The sequence below is a fragment of the Limanda limanda genome, chromosome 3, assembly GCF_963576545.1.
Source record: "Limanda limanda chromosome 3, fLimLim1.1, whole genome shotgun sequence".
Classification (NCBI taxonomy): Eukaryota; Metazoa; Chordata; class Actinopteri; order Pleuronectiformes; family Pleuronectidae; genus Limanda; species Limanda limanda.
Genome location: NC_083638.1, coordinates 4,042,302 through 4,063,705, shown reverse-complemented (window position 1 = coordinate 4,063,705; position 21,404 = coordinate 4,042,302). Strand labels below are relative to the sequence as shown.

General features: G+C 47.6%; 1 protein-coding gene across 1 annotated transcript; it reads left to right on the top strand.

The window, feature by feature from the left end:
- The first annotated feature begins 19,002 nt into the window (after nucleotides 1–19,002).
- On the top strand, nucleotides 19,003–21,111 carry LOC132999109 (immunoglobulin superfamily containing leucine-rich repeat protein 2-like). Its single transcript, XM_061068896.1, has one exon. It carries the CDS (start codon nucleotides 19,003–19,005, stop codon nucleotides 21,109–21,111), a length of 2,109 nt encoding a protein of 702 aa, XP_060924879.1.
- Nucleotides 21,112–21,404: the final 293 nt, after the last annotated feature.

Genomic DNA, 21,404 nt, shown 5'->3' with positions numbered 1-21,404 from the left:
TTGTTTACCAAAGCAATGGATTCGGTAAGTTATATACATTTACATTCACATATGATGACGGCCCGAATGCGCCACAAGAAGCAGACGGGCTTCCTGTCTGTTTCCATGCAGCAAACAGACAGATCTGTCGGCCAATAAGGTCCTTCGGTCCGAAGAATTTTATTGGTTGAAGTTTTCACTAAATATTACGAGAGTGAAATAATTGTTTGTTTTTACTCCTGGTGGGTCTGTCTTGCATTTTAGAGTGTCATTACCTTATTAATACCAATTTAACCTTATCCACAAAAAGTGTAAAAATGCAACAAAGGTAAGAGTCCCTTTAATGATCATAACTATTTCAGCCTTGAATCTTGCCACGAGTTATGTTGTAATACAAAGAACAGTATTTGTACCTCTGCCAAAGTTGAATCAGATTTGATTTGATTTGATTTGATCCACATCTAATTACACACTCACAGTTATCAGTCGCCAGAATCTGCCTGATGTTTTTTCATCTTGATCCATGAAGTATTCTCTTGGAAGTAAGTGAACAACCTCTGACAATGTTTAATACGGAGATGAAACCTTTGCACCAAGTTTCAAAAAATCTGTCAAGTAGCTTTTGGGTAAATAACAATTTCATGGTCAAAATTTTAACCTGGATTCCATAAGAAGAATCATCTGGATGCACCATGAGCCTGAACCTAGTTGGAGCTCATTTGTTTCTATAGTATTCAAAATATAAAAAATGTATATCCACAGTTTTGATAAATGTGTGTGTGTCAAACAAAAGAACAACTTGAACAACTCAAACTTCTGTGTAAGTCTTGAAAGTGGAGAACAAAGCTTCCATCCGGGGCGGCTTCTGCCTCCGGATCCCGGCGGACGCTCTGCACCCCCGCCCGGCTCCTCTCTAACCAGATCAGACCCGGCCCTCACAGATTCTATTACTCCACCACTCTATTACATTACATCTCCATTTACGAAGCTTAAGCAGCTCGGAGCACGGCCGGGGCTTCGACCTTGTCAAAGAGGAGAAACTCCGACCGGGGAGCGAACGAACGAGAGCGGGAGGAGAGAAGAGATGGAATTAAAAGAAGAAAAAAGAGACGGGCTGAACTGTGGGAAGTGTGTTTGAGAAGATTGAGAGAGGAGGAGGAGGAGGAGGACGGAGGGAGGAGGGGGTGGAGGAGCGAGGAAGAAAAAAGGGAAAATGGAAAATCGATAAAGCCGCGGGAGCAGGAGGATGAAGATTGAAAGATGATGTGGACGGGATTTGAAAGAGATTGCGGAGTAGCTTAGGACGTCGAGGTCAAAGGTCGTCGCTGTGAACGTATCGACGGAGGAGACGTCAGATGTCCGGACAGGATAGCGTCCCCTGGCTCCTCCCCCGGCTCCTCCCCTGGGACGCTCATCCGGGGTCAAGGTTTCCCGACTTCACCGCAGTCGTCTCCGGATATTGAGACGTGTCCATTTTCCTTCTCCTCTGATCTGGAAACATCTCAGGATCCAGGAGGAGGAGGAGGAGGAGGAGGAGGAGGAGGAGGAGGAGGAGGAGGAGGAGGAGGAGGAGGAGGAGGAGGAGGAGGAGGAGGAGGAGGAGGAGGAGGAGGAGGAGGGGGAGGAGGAGGAGGAGGAGATAATCACTTTGTCAATGATGAAACTCTCTCAAGGTGAAAGTCGGCGACAAAGAGAAACAGGTTGACGTGTCGCCTCTCGCTCCGAAGACATCCGGCCTTGATAGACGAGGAAAGAAGAAAAGCGATTTGTCCATCAGGAACAAAAAAATGAAGAAAGGAGCGAATCATTTAATTTACCCGCTCCTGCTCCTGTTCAGGGTTAGAGAGAGGAGGAGGAGGAGCAAGGGAAGGTGTTTGTCTTACTGTAGGTCAGAAGGTCACCGCGCTCGGAACCATCAGAGAAGCACGATCGTGGTTCCAACTGTCGAAAGCTACAACCTGTTGGATCGGAAGATAAAAAAGATGGAGAAATCCCCCAAGAGTTTCAAGGAAAATCGATTCGGTAGTTTTTGAGTTTTCCTGTTGAAAAACCAACAAACGCCTTTAAAACCATAACATCACTATTTGGCCCAGTTCACACTACACAACTTCCTGTGATCGGGAGTCTTGGAGTCATTGTGCGTTCACACTAAACTACATGTTTAATCATGAAAACACACGAGAGGAGACACGGTGACTGAACCTGCGGCTCTTTTGTCCAAACTCGTCCGAGCTTGAGACAAAACTCAACAAGTTTTTCCTAACGCGGCGAATATAAGCTGCACTGACTTTGTGTTCCCCCGTCTCTCACATGGTTATTGATCGATTCCCTGCGTACAGACTGGGCCACACTGGATGCATGTGCAACGCATTACAGCTGCGTCGTACTATGTTCACTGTATTTCCTTGCATAAAAGTACAACTATCTTCTCAACTAAGTGTCACGTCTCTACGGTATGAAGCTGTGCAGCGCTCTTACTTTGAAACAGGCACAGGAAGTGTTGCATGTGGCGTCAAATAAGATGCCAGACATATCGTGATGCACTCGCACCTCCTCACGCATCCACTGTGGCCCGGACGTAAAGAAACCAGGGGACACCTCACCACTCCATGTTCCTTCACCAACTTCCCTCTATCCCCACAGGAGGTGGAAGTGTGATCGAAGGCTGCAAGTTGATGAGGAGCGATTTGCAGAACTCTTCGGCCACGTGGAGCAGTAAACTGTTCAGTGAGACCAAAGGTGTGAGATGTGCTCAGGGTCCATGTGAAACATCGCCCTCTGTTTTCTACTGAACCACAGAGACGCCGCAGACACGACCGGTTGTAAATAATCCTCCGTTCACTCCGAGAGGAAATAAGTCACGTGGACCTGTCTGGATAAAGAATGGCTGGGAGACTTTATAAATTATTCTCTATTTGTCAGGATGAGCAATCGTAAATCGGAGGCATCCATGTGGTGATGGTGATGCATGTCCCCCCCCCCCGGTCCTCCCAGTGATTATAACTCTCATTTGGGTCTCGTGTTACATCACTGGAGAGCGAGCCAGTGCTCCGGGCGAGCATCACTTACAAACTAATGTTCCCACACGGCACCGAATACGCAATCACCGCGCCCTAATGTTGCCTGCTGCTCCATAACTCGCCCATTATTTGCCAGCATATTGATGTTCTCTCATCATGTTTGGAAACTGAGGAACGACAAACAAACACTCGCCCCTCTCTCTCTCTCTCTCTCTCCTCTCCTCGTCCCTCGCCCCTCGCTGCCTTGCTATTTCCGAGGCAGACCTAATGAATATTTCCCTTTGAGTGAGAGAGAGTAAAAAGAAAGACGGGTCTGGGTCTCCTCTCCCTTTGTGCCGGTTCCTCCGAGGGGAGAATGTGAGAAGCATGAAAAGGCTGCGAGTCGGGGGGGGCACATACAGTGTTTTGGCATCTGCACTTCCTCCCTCTCTCACCAAAATCCTCTCCGGTGCCATGAAGATGTCCAACAACATGGCACCGAGCCGTGATGAAGAGGAGGAGAGAGAGAGGGAGAGACGCTAACGCTGGAATGTCTCTGCTGCTCAGGCTTCTGATGAGTCTGCAGATAATTTAGGGAGGGGGGGGGGGGGGGAATCAAGGGAAAGTGAGAACACGTCACAGAATAAGAATGAGACAAAGACACGGAAGCGGTTTGATGTTGAAAACGTGCACAGGAGAGAAAAGAAGATGTTTATCTCGCTGGGTAGAGACGGCCGCAGCTTGAGAAAACACGATGAGGAAAAGCTCTTCGTCATTTTGACAACATGCAAATACACACGACGCAACCAAATACATCTATCGTCTAATTTACCTTTAAACAATCTGACCATTTAGAGAGTTAATGGTTTTATAGAGCATGTGATGGAATATCAAATACTGGCTAAGAATCTTAACGGTTGACTGTACTCCTGGAAACACAGACACATGTGAATAAAGCAACAGAAGACTAATGCTGTTCCTTTGCTATCATGTGTTCTATATGGATTATCGACCTCAGTATTAGTATGATGGCATGAAACAGCTGCACAGTAATGTCATAAAGTTAATAAAGTTCATGAAGTGAGTTGGGTCAGAGAGTAAAAGATGAACTAACAACTTGTAGGAGCCCGTTCTCCACTGGGAGAACACGAGCAGGAGGAGGGAGGAACAGAGACACATTCACACCTGAGTCCCTCATTTTGAACGTTATTCAATAATCTAAATTATAGATCTATGTAAACTCAGCTGATGTTGGTCTGTGATGCTCCGGCTGCTCGGTTCCCGTGGCCACGCCCCGGTGTGTTGACTCTGATCAAAGGGGCTCCGGCGGGGGGGGGGTTTACCCAGAGAATGAGCACTGCAGCCTGGGCACAGATGGCACATGCGAGGCTGGAGGCCCAGGGCAGGAGCTGGTGAGGGAGCTGGGCGGGATGCGGGCACAGGGCTGTGGTTGTCGGGGGGGGAGGACAGCCCCGGGCCCCTGGCGCTCCGTCCAAATGGAGGCAATCTTGCAGCGCCTCAAGGGAATGGCTTGCAAATGTAGCCTGCCTCCATCGCCTCCATCTGATGTATGAATGGAGGCGGACGGGGGGGGGGGGAGGATAGATGATGCGGTGGAGGAGAGGCAGGCAATCTCTGCGTGCCCTTTGAAGCTTGTCTTATGGCTTTTCTCTGTCAGGTCTCTCTCCAGGGACTCTCGTGGGGAATCTGGCTCTGGAAGGCATCCACACTCTCAAAACCCGAGGCTGAGTCCCGAGCATCCTGCCTGGAAAGTCTCTGCGTGGAGTCAACAGCTCACAACAGGCGCTGTGACATTCAGACGAGCATTAGTGCGGAGACAGCGACACGGGAACCAGGCATCCGAACACGGGAGATGATGCTGGATGTAGCTAAAGTAAAAATCCATGTGCAAAGGGCTGCATGAACTTCAAACTCCGGTTGGGTAAAGGACAACGTGGTATGAGGACAAGAAGTCTCTATAGGACCAGAGACTGTCCGCCGAGAACCTGTCCACTTCCTGTTAATGCACCGAGAGCAACAGTAGCAAGACCTTAAGTAAATTGAATGAATGGAGCTAAATGGTTAAAATTACTATTATCACCTGCTTCAAGGCAAAAGGGTCCGAATTTTATTTTAATCTTGGCAAATAGGTCAACACCCAGAGTCCAGGTCCACATCCAGAGACCATAAATAAATAAATATGTGATCTCAGGATTTTACTGTGTTACCTGAGGGCCAGCGTAGGTGTGGTGAGGGTTATTCAGTTTGCTGCAATCTGCAAAGTCACCACTAGATGCCACTAAATCCTTCACACTGATACCTTTAACGCCTGGTTAGATCTATGCACAAAAACAACCTAATTAGCAGAAGATAGTAATTTTGGTTGGAGGTTTGGGAAAAATCCTGATCCCTGTAGGGTTGAATCTGATAATGTTAAATTACAAAGATTCAGAGATTGAGACACTTTGCTCTTTACTTTGCAAAAGTATATTTGGTTTTATAGGAGGAAACTTAAACTTTCCTCAAACCTCAATGATCCAATCCACATATTTGGATGAAAGACAGCAACTCCTGATTCGAATGATCAATAGACTCTGTATTGACTGGATTTCTTGACTCGATCAGTCATTCTGAAGAAATATAGAACAGAGACGATTTGCAAATCCTCCAGGATCAAGCCAATAAAACATTCCCTTTTCTTAAATTATCTAAACTTCTCTATTTTCTGTCAAATTAATCATTTAATCCTTGTTTTAACACAAAAGTAAACGTCCAAAGACGAGTCTGAGATGTTTTCTTTAATTCTTAATGAATGTTCACCGGAGATAAAGTGTGAACATGGAAGGTCTGGGCCCTGGTTAACCCCAACACCCCCCCCCCCCCCCCCCCGAAGGACCTGTGGTTTAAAATCCTACATTTCCCTGCTTGTGTTCCTCGTCTGAGCTCCAGTCTTTTCTGGTCTCCGGTCAAAAGCCTATCTTTAGCCTGCTGCGTGATTGTGGCCGGGCTCCGTAGGCCTTGTTTAGTCCCCTAGTGCAGAACTAATGTGCTTCAGATCAATAGTAGCTCCGGGGCTGAGATGGAGTCAGCAGCAGGAACGTGGCCGCTGCACTCACACCACGCCGTCCACCAGCGGAGGGGCGGAGGTCCGAGCTTCCCCCGGTTAGTCTGAGCTGCTGAAGGTTTCTAAATAAAAGAAAGTGCACGTTAGCAGCGGAGAGAGAAGGGAAAGGTGAACTCTCTGTTTGTCATGTTTTCCTCTCAGGCACCGATTGTCTTTCCTCCTTTCAATTTCTCCGATGCAATTCATGTACGTTATTCTTCAGACCCGCTCGGCACTAAATAGCCTTATCTGCGTGCGCCCGGCGAATCGTGTACGGCGTGTCGGAGACGATTGTTTTCGGAGGACATCACCGGCTGATGGACAGATACCGGCCGCGTGCCGACTCCTTGTCAATCCTTCCGAGCGGCTGCGTGCGCGTCCACTCAGTGTTATCAGGCGGGAGATTGATTTCTGTGTCCATCTTGTTTGCCCTTCCCTCTGTGTTGCAAAGCTCAATTTAGAGGAGCCTCTGATGTATTGACGCGCGCTGCCGTGAATTACCTCCGCTAAAAGATGCAAGCGCACAAAACGCCTCGGAAGGAACGGATGGGTTCTGTCCTTTCATTTGCAGCGGCGGCGGCGGGTTGTTGGCGTTCAGGGCACGTCCTGATGGCGAGGCGGCGTGTGATGTCTCTCAGAGATGAGGCCGGTGTTTGGCAGCCGAACCTCTGACTGCGGCAGCGCTAACGAGATCGAGCCGCAGTAAAGTAGGATGTCGATGGTGAGTAATATGAAGAAACTATTCGCCTCGTGGCAAAGCTTCTGTTGTTCCTCGGCTCCGTTCGACTTGCAAACGCATTCATCACAGAGCGGCACAATAAGTGAGCAACATCACTCTACTCTCTCTCTCTCTCTCTCTCGCCCCAACCGTCTCTCTTTATCCACTCTCCCTCCATAAACCCCGGGCCTTTACTTCATTACCTCGACAGGCCGTTTGCAGGCTCGACTGCTGCACATCTAATTAAGAAACTTGCTTAATTAAAAAAAAGGAGCAATAAGCCTTTAATGGTGACGGAAAATAATGACTATGTCGGTGAGGGACCCAATAACGACCAAATGAAATACTCGCGGTGCAGTGAGGGGATGAGTGTAAACATCGCCGGGTCTCCGCGAGTTCCATCTGCAGCCGCGACCTGCACAAACCTCCGCCAGCTGCCATTGTTGTTTGGTCGGGGGGGGACAAATGAGATAGTTAGTGGCGGTAATAGATGTGGCTGTAAAAGCGACCGCGGCCGTATTAGCTGTTCTCACTCGCCCATCGAGAGGCGAGCCGAGTATCAGCCGCTAACGTCTCCGGCGTGGAAGAGGAGCAGCCAGCTAAATGCCAACGGGAGAAGTCGTTTATCTTCCTGTAAAGGTTTCACGACTGTTATTATGCTCTTTCATTCACTGGGATGTACGGGGAGTTCACATATTTTGAAGAGTGTAATTTTTGCCCTTAAAACAAAACATTTAAAATCCTGTGAAAATGAGTTGAACCTTTAATATGAAGGTCAGAGTCAGATTTCAGCTTAAAGCAATTTTAAATCGGTACAGATTCACGGCCGTAAATATCTAAGTGTTCCCGCCGATGATATAAGTTTGCAAGAGGTCTCACTTTTCACAAATCTGACTCCATGATCATGAAATAAGTGATGGTTGATCAGGGTTAATAAATACAATACAAAAGGCTCTAATCAAGAATATCGGACAAAAAATACTGAGAAAAGGATCGAAAAATTAAGGAAAGTTTCATCTTTAATGTCACAGACTAAAGATAATTTGTGTATCAAGTGTGGAGATAATCAGTCGAGTTATTTTGTACATACACACACACGGGTGAAAACAATACTTCTCCTGCAACTGTCTCTTCTTTTACTACATTATCTCACTTCAAGGACAGAATTAATTAACTTTAGTTGAATCAGAGAAAAGCACGAATGCAAAGATCATCTCCAGAAACTGATCTCTAAGTTTTTTCAGTTTCCCCTTGAAGGACATCGATCATCAACCGAGAGCAAACGACAGAGCGGCTCCTGTGTCCGGCCGGCGATATAAACACCGGCCGCCTGACTCGTGAATGCATGTAAATACCTTCATGAATGCTAATAGCACATTTACAACATGAAGCATGGCGCTGCGGAAGGTGAAGGAGCCGGAGCGCCGTGCGTTCGCTGCAGAACAGATGGTTCGCGTCAGGCTGTAAATTTCCCAGCACAAGGCCGGCAACTCTGACCCGGCCGGGCGAGGAGAATGGAGGGAAGATGGCGGAAGTCAAGGATGAGTGTTCTCCTCTCTCACCTCTCTCAGGCCGAGCTCGGGTTCAGCAGCAGCTTTGTGTGTGTTTGCTGCGGTGAAGAGATAATCGATGCCTGTCTATCAGAGCGAGGGAGAGTATTTCCGAGGCTGCAGTGCGGAGGTGGAGTGGAGGTGGAGTGGAGGGGGGGGGGGGGGGGTGTAGGCGTCTCGGTGTGAAACGGCAGCAAAGGTCACGAGCTTTCATGCATGAGAAAGAGGCCACAGTGGTTCCCTTTTTAACCCAGACCTTGAAGTGAAAGCGATGGCCCAGTTCCTCACGTCACCATCAGGGACATGAGAAGAATCCAGCTTGTTATCGGCCGGGAGAGGAACTCGCTCTCCTCTGATTCCATCCTGCGGCACACAGCCACTTTATTGTGTTTCACTGTTTCTGCGCTGATTCAATGAACTTAAATGAGATGAGACACTTTCATTCCCGCAGGACAGGACAAAGCTCTCTGGTGGAGAGGAGTCACGTGACTGAGGAGAGAGAGGAAAGAGAAAGTGGAAACGCTCATGCATCAAGGTTGCTCGTGTAAAATGACTTGTCACTCATTAAACAGATCAGATTTTGGAGCCATGGCAGCGTTTATTGATAATTTGAAATATCGTTTCACTTGAGCTCCCTCCACACACACTCACACAGACACACACACTCACACAGACACACATACACACATACGCCTCAGTTACAAGATTTATAGAAATGTGGAACGTGTTAGTTTTGTGTTTGAACCCAGGCAATCACGTTGAAAAGTGAAGGACATTTAAAAATCATATATTCATCACTTATTAGAGAAAATAGTTTTAGACACTGAATGGACACTGGAATGTGATGGAGATCTTCAAATCAGAGGAAGGTGCTTTTCCTCTTGTAGATTCCAGAAAGAAACTGAAGTTGGATGTTATTCTAGATGTGAGATTGTGCTTTTTCAGCAATAAAATTAATTTGGAGAAAACATATTACAAAATACATAATCAGCTCCATAAATAATAAAAACAAACTACAAATATTCGGAGACATAAATAAACAGATTAACATTTAATTTTACTTCCGAAAAGGTATTATCCTAACCCTAAATGCTAACATGCTAACATGCTAACGTCACCTGTAAAATAAAGACTTGACAGCTCCTAAAAAGCCAAATCCTCTCCATCGCCCCCTGGTGGCTGGCTGCAGAAGAAAGTCACAAACCCCCCAGTTCCTCCATGTTACCAGATGAGACAGTGACAGGACTTTAACAAAAATACATGCAACATATTTGTTTAATTATTAATTATTATTAGTTTACAATACATTTCTCTAGTTGGTTTTAATCAGTTATTTGATGCTATGGAAAAGGAGTTGACGCAGCCATCTTTCCAAAAAGCCCTGTGGCTCCGAATATTAATGCTAACACACATTAATGTCCGGCAGTTATGATGTTAACCATGTTCCCCATCTTACTTTAGCATGTTAGCATTTGCTAATTGTGTCTAAACCCAGCTGGGACGGATGTCATGGCCACTTCAACTTTCGTGATAATTCAACAGTTGAGATGTTTTAGTCCGACCCAATTAAATCATGCAGCACTGGCTAGAAACATGACTTTAATTAATATGAACTCATCTGCCTTCTTCTGTATAACAACATGTAAATGATGAAATTAATGAGAAGTGCAGGTGATTAAATGTAAAAACACGTGTTCCTGTCACTCGTCGTTGGGATTTATGGCGTTCGGACATCGTTCAGTGTTTTTAATTTTCGTGGTAGAGAAGGAACTGGAAAGGAACCATCTCATGCTTTTCCTTCCTGGTTTCTTTCCTCTTCCTCCCGGCACCGGGCGACTCTCCTCCTGCTCGCTCGCTCGCTCGCCCGGCCGCCGTCCTCTTCCTCCTCCTCAGTGATAAACAGCTTCGCCCGGCGCCGTCTCTCGTGTTGCGAGCGTCTGATGAGCGCACGCAGGATGTAGCGCTAATGGCTTTGTGAGTGCTGTTTTAATTTCCCATGTGGAAGCCGGGCCGCCCGTCCTCCTGACCCCGGCGCGTGTCCGACAGCCCGTCCAGAGCTCAGCGGAGAAAAACGGCCTTATTAGCCCAGTTCATTAAAATCATTAATAGTCATGAAATGAGAGGCACCAGAGTCCAAGAGGCTTAATGCGCCATCCATATTAATTAGACGCCCACAAATCTGAAGTGAGGGAAACCGGGGCTGCAGCAGCTCCTGGCCTACACACACACACACACACACACACACACACACACACATGCCCACTGTGGCAAAACCTCCTCACAACCCCCCACCCACCCACCCTCCCCTCCCCCAACTGTCACCATTCGCTACCCTCCTGTTACTACTCCAGATTAAATTCCGTTTTAATTAAAACTGATCACATTAAGAAACTGATGTGGTTAATTAACTGGACTCCGGTGGAAGCGGCTTCCTCTCCATCCGACGGCTGCGGTGTAAAACACTTCCCATTGGAGGGGAGAGGTGCTGGGTGTGATACCCTGCACCCCCACCTCGCTCCCCTCCCCCCTCCGCTCACAGTCTCTCTTTAAATTCACTCCCAGAACCCATCCGTCTTAACAAGTCGTTTAGTCTCATTTTCAGGCTTCAAGGCTCTTGATTCAAGGAACGTATCTGCCGGCCGCGTGAATCCACGTGCTGAGATTTCTCGTGCATAAAGAATTTTTCTTGGAAATGTCAACGCGTTTAAAACGTGCTATCGGCAGGAGGTGGCTCTTTAGTAGCATCTAGTGGCAGCTGCGGGAAACTACAATAGAAATAACGACGTAAACGGCATTTTGTCCCGGAAAAACCTTGTTTTGGTTTTCAGCAAAATCGTATCAAATCGTGACAGACTTCAAATTAAACTCATGGAAGGGGCCAGATATTTGGATCCCGCCACAAATGTTGACGTTAAAAATAAAAATGGTGGTTAAATGCAAAACACACAGGGAGCAATGGAACACAACACAACTCAACACATGCAAAACTGGAAAAATCCGAGAGTCATAGGTGGAGGAGGCTCAGAGAAGCTCCAGGTGGATTCATAAGTGACACAAGAGGAGACACATGAGGAGACACACAAGGAGATACAAGAGGAGACACACAAAGACACACACAAGGAGACAACACAAGGAGACACAGGAGGAGACACACAAGGAGACACAGGAGGAGACACAAGAGGAGACACAGGAGGAGACACAGGAGGAGACACATGAGAAGACACACAAGGAGATACACAAGGAGACACACAAGGAGATACATGAGGAGACCCACAAGGAGACACACAAGGAGACACACAAGGAGATACATGAGGAGACCCACAAGGAGACACACAAGGAGACACGCGAGGAGACACACAAGGAGACACACAAGGAGACACGCGATGAGACCCACAAGGAGACACACAAGGAGACACACAAGGAGACACGCGAGGAGACACACAAGGAGACACACAAGGAGACACGCGAGGAGACCCACAAGGAGACACACAAGGAGACACGCGAGGAGACACACATAGAGACACATGATGAAGAACCTGAAATGTTATCAGAGCCGGTGCTGCACACATGTTAGTGTGTGGGGCCCGGTTGTGTGGGAGTTGTGTGAACAGCTGAGTTCACGTGTGTGTTTTATCTCGGTTAGAAAACTGATCAACAGTCACTGAATTAAACTTTATGATTATCAATATATATTAAGTTTAATTTGAGAAAAACTCGATATTTCTTTTTGTGCTTTTGAATCAGTGAAGGTGACGTTAACTCCTCCTCCTCCTCCTCCTCCTCCTCCTCCTCCTCCTCCTCCTCCTCCTCCTCCTCCTCCTCCTCCTCCTCCTCCTCCTCCTCCTCCTTTGACTTTCTCTCTCCATCCTTCTCACCTTCCACACACCTTCTTCCTTTTGACGACTTCTCCTTCGTGCTCTCTCCCTTCTCTCTTCCTCTTCTCTCTTCCTCCCACCTCTTCACTCCCTCCCTGTCTCCCTTACTCCCTCTCCTCCCCTCCTCTTCATCACTGCCTCCCCTGTCTCCCTCTCCGGCCTCCCCCCCCGACCTGCACGCGCTCTTGCTAGCACTTAGAAGTTATGGTTTGTGGCGTCTGAGCTGACAGCGCTACAGCGGAGGGCGAGATAAGGCTGTGACCTCTGTGGCCGGAGAGGATGAGATGAATACATTTACGCCCTGTGTGATGGGAGGCATGGGAGGGAGGGAGAGGAAGAGGGGGAGGAGGTGCCATCCCTGGACACCTGCCCCCCCCCCTCAACTAAATCTGTTGTATCTGTAACAAGGGCTTCAGACAGGAGGGAGGGGGAGGACGAGAGGGGGAAGGGAGGGGGAGACGGATAGAGGGGAAAAGGAAAGAGTTAGTTCGCTATATACAGTACGTGTGTTAATATATAACTATATAACTATATATATTTAGAAAGACAGCGAGAGAGAGAGAGGGAGAGAGAGAGAGAGAGAGAGAGAGAGAGAGAGAGAGAGAGAGAGAGAGAGAGAGAGAGAGAGAGTACGGCTCCTCTTTCTCCCCAAGGCATGATATCCTGATATTGGATGATGTTTCATAATCAAGGCCTCCTGCCACGAGGCCACGATTCATCACCCGGAATAGACATTCAGTGTGTGTGTGTTTGTGTGTGTGTGTGTGTGTGTGTGTGTGTGTGTGTGTGTGTGTGTGTGTTTGTGTGTGTGTGTGTGTGTGTATGTGTGTGTGAGAGAGAGAGAGAGTGTGTACACTACACTACACGTGTCCGCCTGCAGACATTTTCCAGGCTCCATATATATATTTTTTAAAAGCTTTTTAATTTGTAATTTTTAAGAAGTTAATCACATTATTTTAAAATGGTGAGAAACTACAGACTTAACGACAGATTCAACCGATTTTTAAACTTATAATCGTCAGAAACACAGACGCTGGACGATTTTAGCTCGAACTTCATATATTTTTTAGAAGCTTTTTTATTTGTTATTTTTAAGAAGTTAATTACAATCTGCTGAACACTTGACACCCAATTTTAAAATGGTGAGATACCACAGACATAACGACAGAGACTTGAAATCTCACAGAAACTTGTGCGATTCTTCTCCAGTTATTTTATGGTCGCAAACTTTTAAGTGCTTTACCTTCTGAACCGGAGTGTGGAAAACTCGCGTGGGCAAAAGGTGGTTTGTATTCTAATGAGTTCCATTAATTATTTATTATTTCACAGGCTACAATCAACAGAAAGATGAACCTTCAGCTGGAACATGGAAATCAGTGAAGACCTGAGAATACAGCTGCAACGTTTATTCCTGATTAAACGTGAGAATCAGTTTGTTGTAAAAAGACCAAAACAGACGAAACCTCTTTCTCCAAGTGTGTGTGTGTGTTTTGTGTTTCTCCTTTGGTCATATGTGTGTATACCAAGGGCATCATTTATCCAGCGGCCCAGAGGCAAACACAACTTGCTGCCAGTATTGATGGTTCCTCCTGTGGTACCTGTGTGGATTGGGGTCAGAGGTCACCAGTCGCAGGCAATCAGGAGTAAATGGAGCCTGTGTAACACCAGACAAACGGCTCAGAGCTTTAGAACAAAGCCAAGGCCGCTGTCCTGTGTGTGTGTTGTCTTATATATATGTGTGTGTGTTTGTGTATATTACAGCAACACACCCGACTCCCTTATTTCACTCAACCTCAGCCTCTGTAACAGGATTAATTCCCGTTTATTTCCCAGCGTCTTGACCTTGTTCCTGATCCCTTTATCCTGCAGGACTGCCGAGCTCACCGAAAAACTCACATCGTTTTTCTATACTTAACAAAATGAAATGATGTCTGTGTGAGACGCTCAGCAGCCGAAACACATCTCCGATCCGTGAGGTTTCACACCGTCAGCTCCTCGGTCGGCCTCGTCCTCTGCTCGTCACCATCTGGCACTTTAGTCTATGTTTAAAGTGGCTTTTATAGGCGGTTTATAGTTCTGTTGTGTGTGTTCTAGTTGTTTTCATGTCTGCACACTCTGTTTCTGTTTCCTGTTTTATTTTGTAGTCTCTGTTCCTTGTGTGTTGTTGCCGTCTTCACTTCCTGGCTTTGATTGTCAGCCCCATAGATTTATATATAAAGACTAGATGTCTCGTTCGACGGAGCCGGACGTCCGCACATGGCGGCCATCTTGCTACGGGGCATCTCGCTCACCCATAACATTGTGTTGGTAGTGGTAAATAACCATAACTTGATCAATTTTCAACCGATTTTTAAACGATCTGGTTTGTTTTAAACGTTTGTTATAAATGGCAGTTATGACATTGCATAAATTATTCATTTTTTTTAGAAAATAACATAATTATTCATAAGTATGCAGTGTCATATCTACATCTCTGACGTTTATAACAAACCAAACCGTTTAAAAGCAAGTTGTGGTTATTTACCACTAACATAATGTTATGGGTGAGCGAGCTGCCCCCTAGCAAGATGGCCGCCATGTGCGGACGTTCGTCTCCGTTGGCCGGCAACGCAGACGAGACATCTAGTCTTTATATATATATCTATGCTTCTACCCGCTGGCGTCCACGGTGCTGTCCTGATCTCCTGAGCTTCTTCTCCTTTGAATCCTTGTGTAAACTTCGTTGTCTTTAGTTTTTTTCCCCTCTAGTGTTCACGTTTGTTTTGTTAAAAGAACTTCTTTAATTAAAATTACCCTTTTATTTTAAAACTCTGCATCTGGGTCCATCTCCTTCATCTAAAGCGTAACACTGCTCATCTGCTCACTGACCCACCGTCTCCCATCGTCCGGCTGCGTCTCCCAGTCCGAGCTCCCAGTTCCCCCAGCAGCTCCTGGGAGGCAGAAGGAGAGAGAGAGACCATGGGCGTCCTGCAGTGGGACCAGTGGGGGGGGAGGAAGACACGTATCAAAGATGAATTAAAGCCACTGATCCGCCCTGTCTTAACTCACTCTTACATCATCATAAAACATCACCAGTCCTGTCGGAGAGGAACCAGAACTCATTTGCATAAAGCAGCGTCTTCACTATGTTAATGTTCCTCCTCAACCCAAAGCTGGTTCTGGTGTTTAGAGTTGTTCTATCCCTCTCCCGCTCCGTGCATTGTGTGTGTGGGGGGGGGTGCATTACACCGTGCCGGCATGTGGATGACTGTGGAGGATTAAGGAGGTAAATGAGGCTCTCCAAAGCCCCCCCCCCCGAGCTCTCCACACAGCCGCTAGTCGCAGGAGGAGCAATAGAAACACATTACCGCCGAAATCACATCGCTCCCCCCCCCGCCGAGGGGTGTGAGTTACCGGGGAAATGGATGGAGCACACAGGGGGGGGAGAGGTGGTGGTGGGGGGTGAGGGTGAGTGGGGGTGTAGGTGAGATTCAGCTTCGCTACCGTTTGCACTGACACGTGTGATTTTTTTATTTTCTGCCTGTGTGAAATATGAAAGGTGATTAAATTCTTCCTCGACTGGATTCACATGCAAAGCGACTTCACACACACACACACACACACACACACACATACACACTCACACACACACACACACACACACACACACACACACACACACACACACACACACACACACCTCGGTCCTTTGTGAGTTCAAGTCTTAGACTGTAGATGAAGATGGACGACATGGACAGTTCCCTAAAAGTGAAGCCAAAGCGTCTGCCTCTATCGCCCCCTGGTGGCTGGCTGCAGTATAGCTCAGAAACTTTGCCTCCTCCATGTTAGTGGATGAGACGTGGAGGAACAAACAAAAAAAATCAACACACACTTTAAATTTTTACCTGAACGGTGTCTTTCACTTTAGGAAGTTCTTATCGCACAGATGTTTGTTCAAGTCTTTCTGAGAAGTTTCTTTAATTGTTTTGTTTGAATTTGTTATTTGATGTTTATTTGATGTTATTTGAAGTGTGGAGGTGTCGTTGATCTTTATTCAAAGTCTATGATGTTACATGTGAAATGATTTTAAAGAGTGAAAATATCCTTCAGACCTGTAACAATGTTTTATTTCATCTGTTTGTGGCTTTTCATCGCGTGCAGGAGATGGCCGTTTCCAGCCATGCTAGCAGCGGGCTAGCTCAACCGTTGATGCTAGTTTATGCAAAGATGGACGACGCGTCTATGCTTCTTCACGTTGTACAAAAACATGATGACTATACTGCAGCCAGCCACCAGGGGGCGATCCAGATGACTGATTGATGCACTTTGTGTAGGATTTACATTCTCCGCAAATATCCAATAATAATTCAAATTGTGTTTCAGTATAAATTGCTCAAATCCTTCAGATGCCATGTTTCTATGCCTCAAATATAATTATTTTCACCCGGACTTGTTCTTTGTCTTCTGAAGATCTGACGTCTGAGCTGGAACTTTGAAGACACTTCTCTGGGTTGGATTGAGGTTTGTTTGTAGAGCCTGACCCCTGGTGGTTCAGCAGGGCTGTGCACACTGCAGCTGCAACAACAACAACAACAAATGGTAATGATTTATAATTGTCAGTTGTCTCTGATCACGAAGAACTGAGATCCATCAAACAGCTGCAGCTCGTTGTTCATTCAGCCAAACTCTGTTTTATTTTCCCATGATGCATGCTGGCTAATGTATACCCTCGTGAAATAATAGCGCCATCTACTGGATAAAACCTCACTGAAGCGGCGGATAACAATTTTCAAGAAAGAACCTCTGTGATATTTCATATTTTTCTAATTCAAAATGTGTTTTTATCTGATTCCAGGTTTCCCAACGTTCTCAATAAACAAACCATAACTAAAAACTGATTTTCTAATAAGTCAGTCTGTTGACTAAGTTATAGATTATTGATTAATCACCCAGTTCTGTGTTGAAAGATGGTTTCCATGGTGAAGGGCTGATGACGCTGCAGCTGGAGCGGGAGTTTCCTGCTGATTGAAAACATGTTTCATCTTTTTTAATTTCAGACGCAACATTAGATTTGCAACCAGGCCTCTTCACTGAGGAAACGACTGATCCCTCTTCCACACGAGCTTCCTCTTCCACTGGTTCTGTTTCAGTGAAACCTCAGATGTTAGACGTCAATAACAACTCGCTCCAGATTTCACTGGTTATTTGCTGCCACCTAGAGGATCCAGAGCGACACTGCAGGGTTCAGACAGATGACACATCAGAGGCAGGAGGACGCGAGTTTTTTCATCATGTAGAAGCAGGCGGAGAGTCAGACAGACCCAGAGAGACAGAGACAGACAGACAGACCCACAACAGACAGACACACACACAGAGACAGACAGACCCACACACACACAGACAAACACCCACAACAGACAGACAGGGACAGACTCAAACTTCACTGCAGTCTGACTCCTCCCGCTGTTTCCTCCACAGACTCCAGAAGCAAGAGGTGAGATGTTTGTCCTCCAGGTTCGTGTCCATGACGCAGATCGGACCGGTCTGGTCCTCTCTCCTCTCTCCTCTTCCTCTTCCTCTTCCTCTTCCTCTCTCCTCTTCCTCGGCATCAGTTTTCACTGCGTCGCACCCTCGGGTCAAGGTCTTTTGTCGAACTTTGCTCGTGTGACATCCCGACTGGGTCTCGTCATGCATCCGGTGTCTCAGACCGAACAGGGTCCAGCAGCTCGGAACCAGAATCCCACAGAATCCTGGTTTCAGGACCAAGGACAGAGCCGCTGCGCAGTTTGGATCCCGGAGGAAGCGACGTCACTTTATCAGCATCTGCAAAATATTCACTGCGAATGATCCAGATGAGATGAGACCTGTGTTTGAGCTCCAGCTGTTCCTCTTCTGTTGTCCTCACATCCATGTTCGATCCCTCTGTTCCCAGCTGTGTCGTAGATGAAGTCAGTCAGACAATAACAATCACATTCCCTGTTAAAATGGAGTGTGAGGTGTTAAAGTTGTGTGTCTGAAGTCTTGGCAGTTTGTTTCTCTCACAGCTTCATGCACTTGATGTGTTTTACAGAGAGAATATGGGAAATCAGGAGCAGGAAGCTTCTCTTTCTCTCGTAGTGAACAGTTAAAGTGAGAGAAATCCTGCAGGGTGGAAGGAAGAAGTTCAGATGAAGCAGAGCAGCTTTTATTCTGGATACCAGATGCATCAGGCAGATTCTGGCCACATACATTAAGTCTCCATGTGGAGTTTCTGTTCAGATGTATCTAAACCTCGGCTCGTCTCACCAAACCCTTTCTGTGTCTTCTCTATGTGTCTCAGTCTCAGTGTCTCAGTCTCAGTGTCTCACAGCGATATTTCTTATTATCTATTCCAGCCAATCTTGTGCATCTTTTCATGGATGCTCTGCAGGATTCAGTCGCTTCCGAAGGTTTCAGATCAAGAGAATATCTCACAACCGGAACGATCAGCACGGCTAAATGAAGCTTGTGAGGGAGAGAAGATGTTTCTTGAAGTGTCAGAGCACTAAATATCAACCTGTCATTTTCAAAAAGATCCAGTTCACTAAATCAAACCTTGGATTCCAGTAAAGCAGGAAACTAAACTTCATGAGCGTTAACAGAGTCAGATTCTCTCTGATGTATCTTCTGCAAACAAGAGCTCAACTCTTCCAGGCTTTATTTAGCTGTGATGACCCATTTTCGTATTGATTAAATCAGCTTGGTATTTTTCTCTATGAATTATTAATCATTTAAAAGTGTTTCATCTGATGGATGTGCTTGTGTTTCACAGGAGCAGAAGATGGCCTCGGCCGCCGCCCTGTGCTTCACGTTGTGGATCTCCTCCACCGTCGTCGTCGGCGCCGGCCTCGGCTGCCCTGAGCTCTGCAGCTGCTCCAATAAAAACGCCGAATGCTCCTACAAAGACTTCACAGAAGTTCCCGCTGGTTTTCCTTCCAACGTTATCCGACTGAGTCTCACCGCCAACAGGATCAGCCGGATTCCGCGGGGGAGTTTCGACGATGTGATCCAGGTCACGTCCCTGTGGTTGGCTCACAACGGGATCGTCTCCATCGAACGAGGGACCCTCGCTCCTTTGGTTCATCTGCGTAACTTTGACATTAGCTACAATAGAATCGTGGATTTCCCCTGGGAGGATCTGCAGAACCTCACGGGCCTGCACCTGCTGAGGATGGACCACAACGAGATGACCCACCTGCCGAGGAACGCCTTCTCCAACCTGAAGGACCTGAGGTCCCTCCGACTCGACAACAACCGGTTCACCACCATCGCCGAGGGCACGTTTGACGGTTTGGTGTTTCTGTCCCACTTGCAGATCAACAACAATCTGTTTGCGTGCACCTGCTCCCTCGACTGGCTCCGAGCCTGGATCTCAACCACCAGCATCTCAGTCCTGGAGCAGAACTCGATTGTCTGTGAAAGTCCAGAGAAACTCAAAGGGGAAGTGATCGGAAAGTTCCCGGAGTCAAAGTGCAAAAGCCCAAATGTCACAATACGAACAAACATCGATAACTCTTCTGTCCTCGAGGGGAGAACACTGGTCCTGACTTGTGAATTCAGAGGAAACCCGAAGCCGCTCGTGCTGTGGAACATCCGCAGCAGGAGCCTGAAGCAGGAAGTGGCTCTGTCGTTCACCGAGGACGACTCGGCAGAATCCAACGAGGACTTTGCTCTGTCCCATCATCGCCTCAAGGTCTTTAACAACGGGACTCTGATCATCCCACACCTGAGGAGAGAAGACGCCGGGAACTACAGCTGCTCGGCCACTAACGAGGTGGGCAGAGCCGACGACTCGGTGTCGGTGACGGTGACGGCTTCACCACAGCGAGCGCCCATAGGGGAGTGGACCACGACGCCCACTGACACCCAGACACGCCCAACTACAGAGAGAACACCTGTCTCTGACCCGGTGCGTCTCCCGGGTGTAAAGGAACCAGACGTCATGAGCGTTGACCCGAACGTCTCGTCCACCGAAGAGGTGAATTCTCCGTCTCAGGACGAGGAAACTCCGTCTCGTGCCAGTAAATGTGGCCTGACGGCGAGCACCCGGTACGTCTCTAACCACGTGGTCAACGGCAGCCTGGACGACATCAAACACTACACCTTTGATTTCGGCGTCATTGCCTTGGGCGTGTCGGAGACGGAGGCGACGGTGCGACTCAGCCCGCTTCTCATACCCAGAGAGAAGAGCCTCGACCGGGCCGCTCCCACGTCCGGGAGCCCCCCCGCCGACAGCGCAGAAGGCCGTGACCTTTCAGACGTCTCCGTCCGCACCAACGGCTTGTACCTGTGCGTCTCCGCGGATCGCAAACACTCGGCCGTGCAGTGGTCGAGGATCCGAGAGGGCGTCGGCACGTACCTGTTCGGCGGGTTACGCCCCGGCACCAACTACTCCCTGTGCCTGACCTACAGAGGGGAGGCCTGCGAGGTGCAGGTGCTGTTCACCACCAGGAGGCGTGTCCCCAACCTGCTGGTCATCGTCTCCGTCAGCATCTGCCTCCTCACCGTGTCCACCGTGCCGCTGCTGGGCGCCACCTGCTTCCACCTGGTGTACAAGTACCGCGGCAAGACGTACAAGCTGATCCTGAAGGCCAAGGACCAGTGCCACATGGAGAGGAACCTCGCCGCCAACTTCAACATCCGGGCGCCGCACACCGACTCGCGGAGGAAGATCAACGGCAGCCAGCTGGACGAGGAGGAGGGGGAGAGCGTGGACGGAGGGGGGGGGGGGGCCGACCGGGCGGACAGCGTGGTGACCGAGTCGCTCACTTTGTCTCAGTGCCGGGGAAACGTGGACGACTGCGAGGTGGGATCTGAGTTCAGCGACAGGTTACCTCTGGGAGCCGAAGCTGTGAATATCACCTGCAACTACAAATATCCCAATCAGTAGATTATTAATGTTTCTAATAATGATTTGTAGGTTGTTTTTTATTCAGTTACAAGGTGAGACAGGTGGAAGTCTGTGGTCAGGGTTCCGTTCAGCTTTTGCAAAAGCAGCAAAGAAATACTGGAGACTTAAAATATATGTATTTGTTTTAAACTACATGCGAAGCTGAAGCATTGAAGTCACTGAAAACTGCACTAGACGTCCATAAACAACTAGAAAAGCAAAAATACAACGAGCTTGCGTTCGGCTAAGAGCAAAGATTTAATTATGATTATTTCTCTGGGCGAGACTTTCTT

Bases quoted from the DNA above. Each gene is read 5' to 3' on its own strand.
- LOC132999109 (XM_061068896.1), top strand. From the start codon at position 19,003: ATGGCCTCGGCCGCCGCCCTGTGCTTCACGTTGTGGATCTCCTCCACC.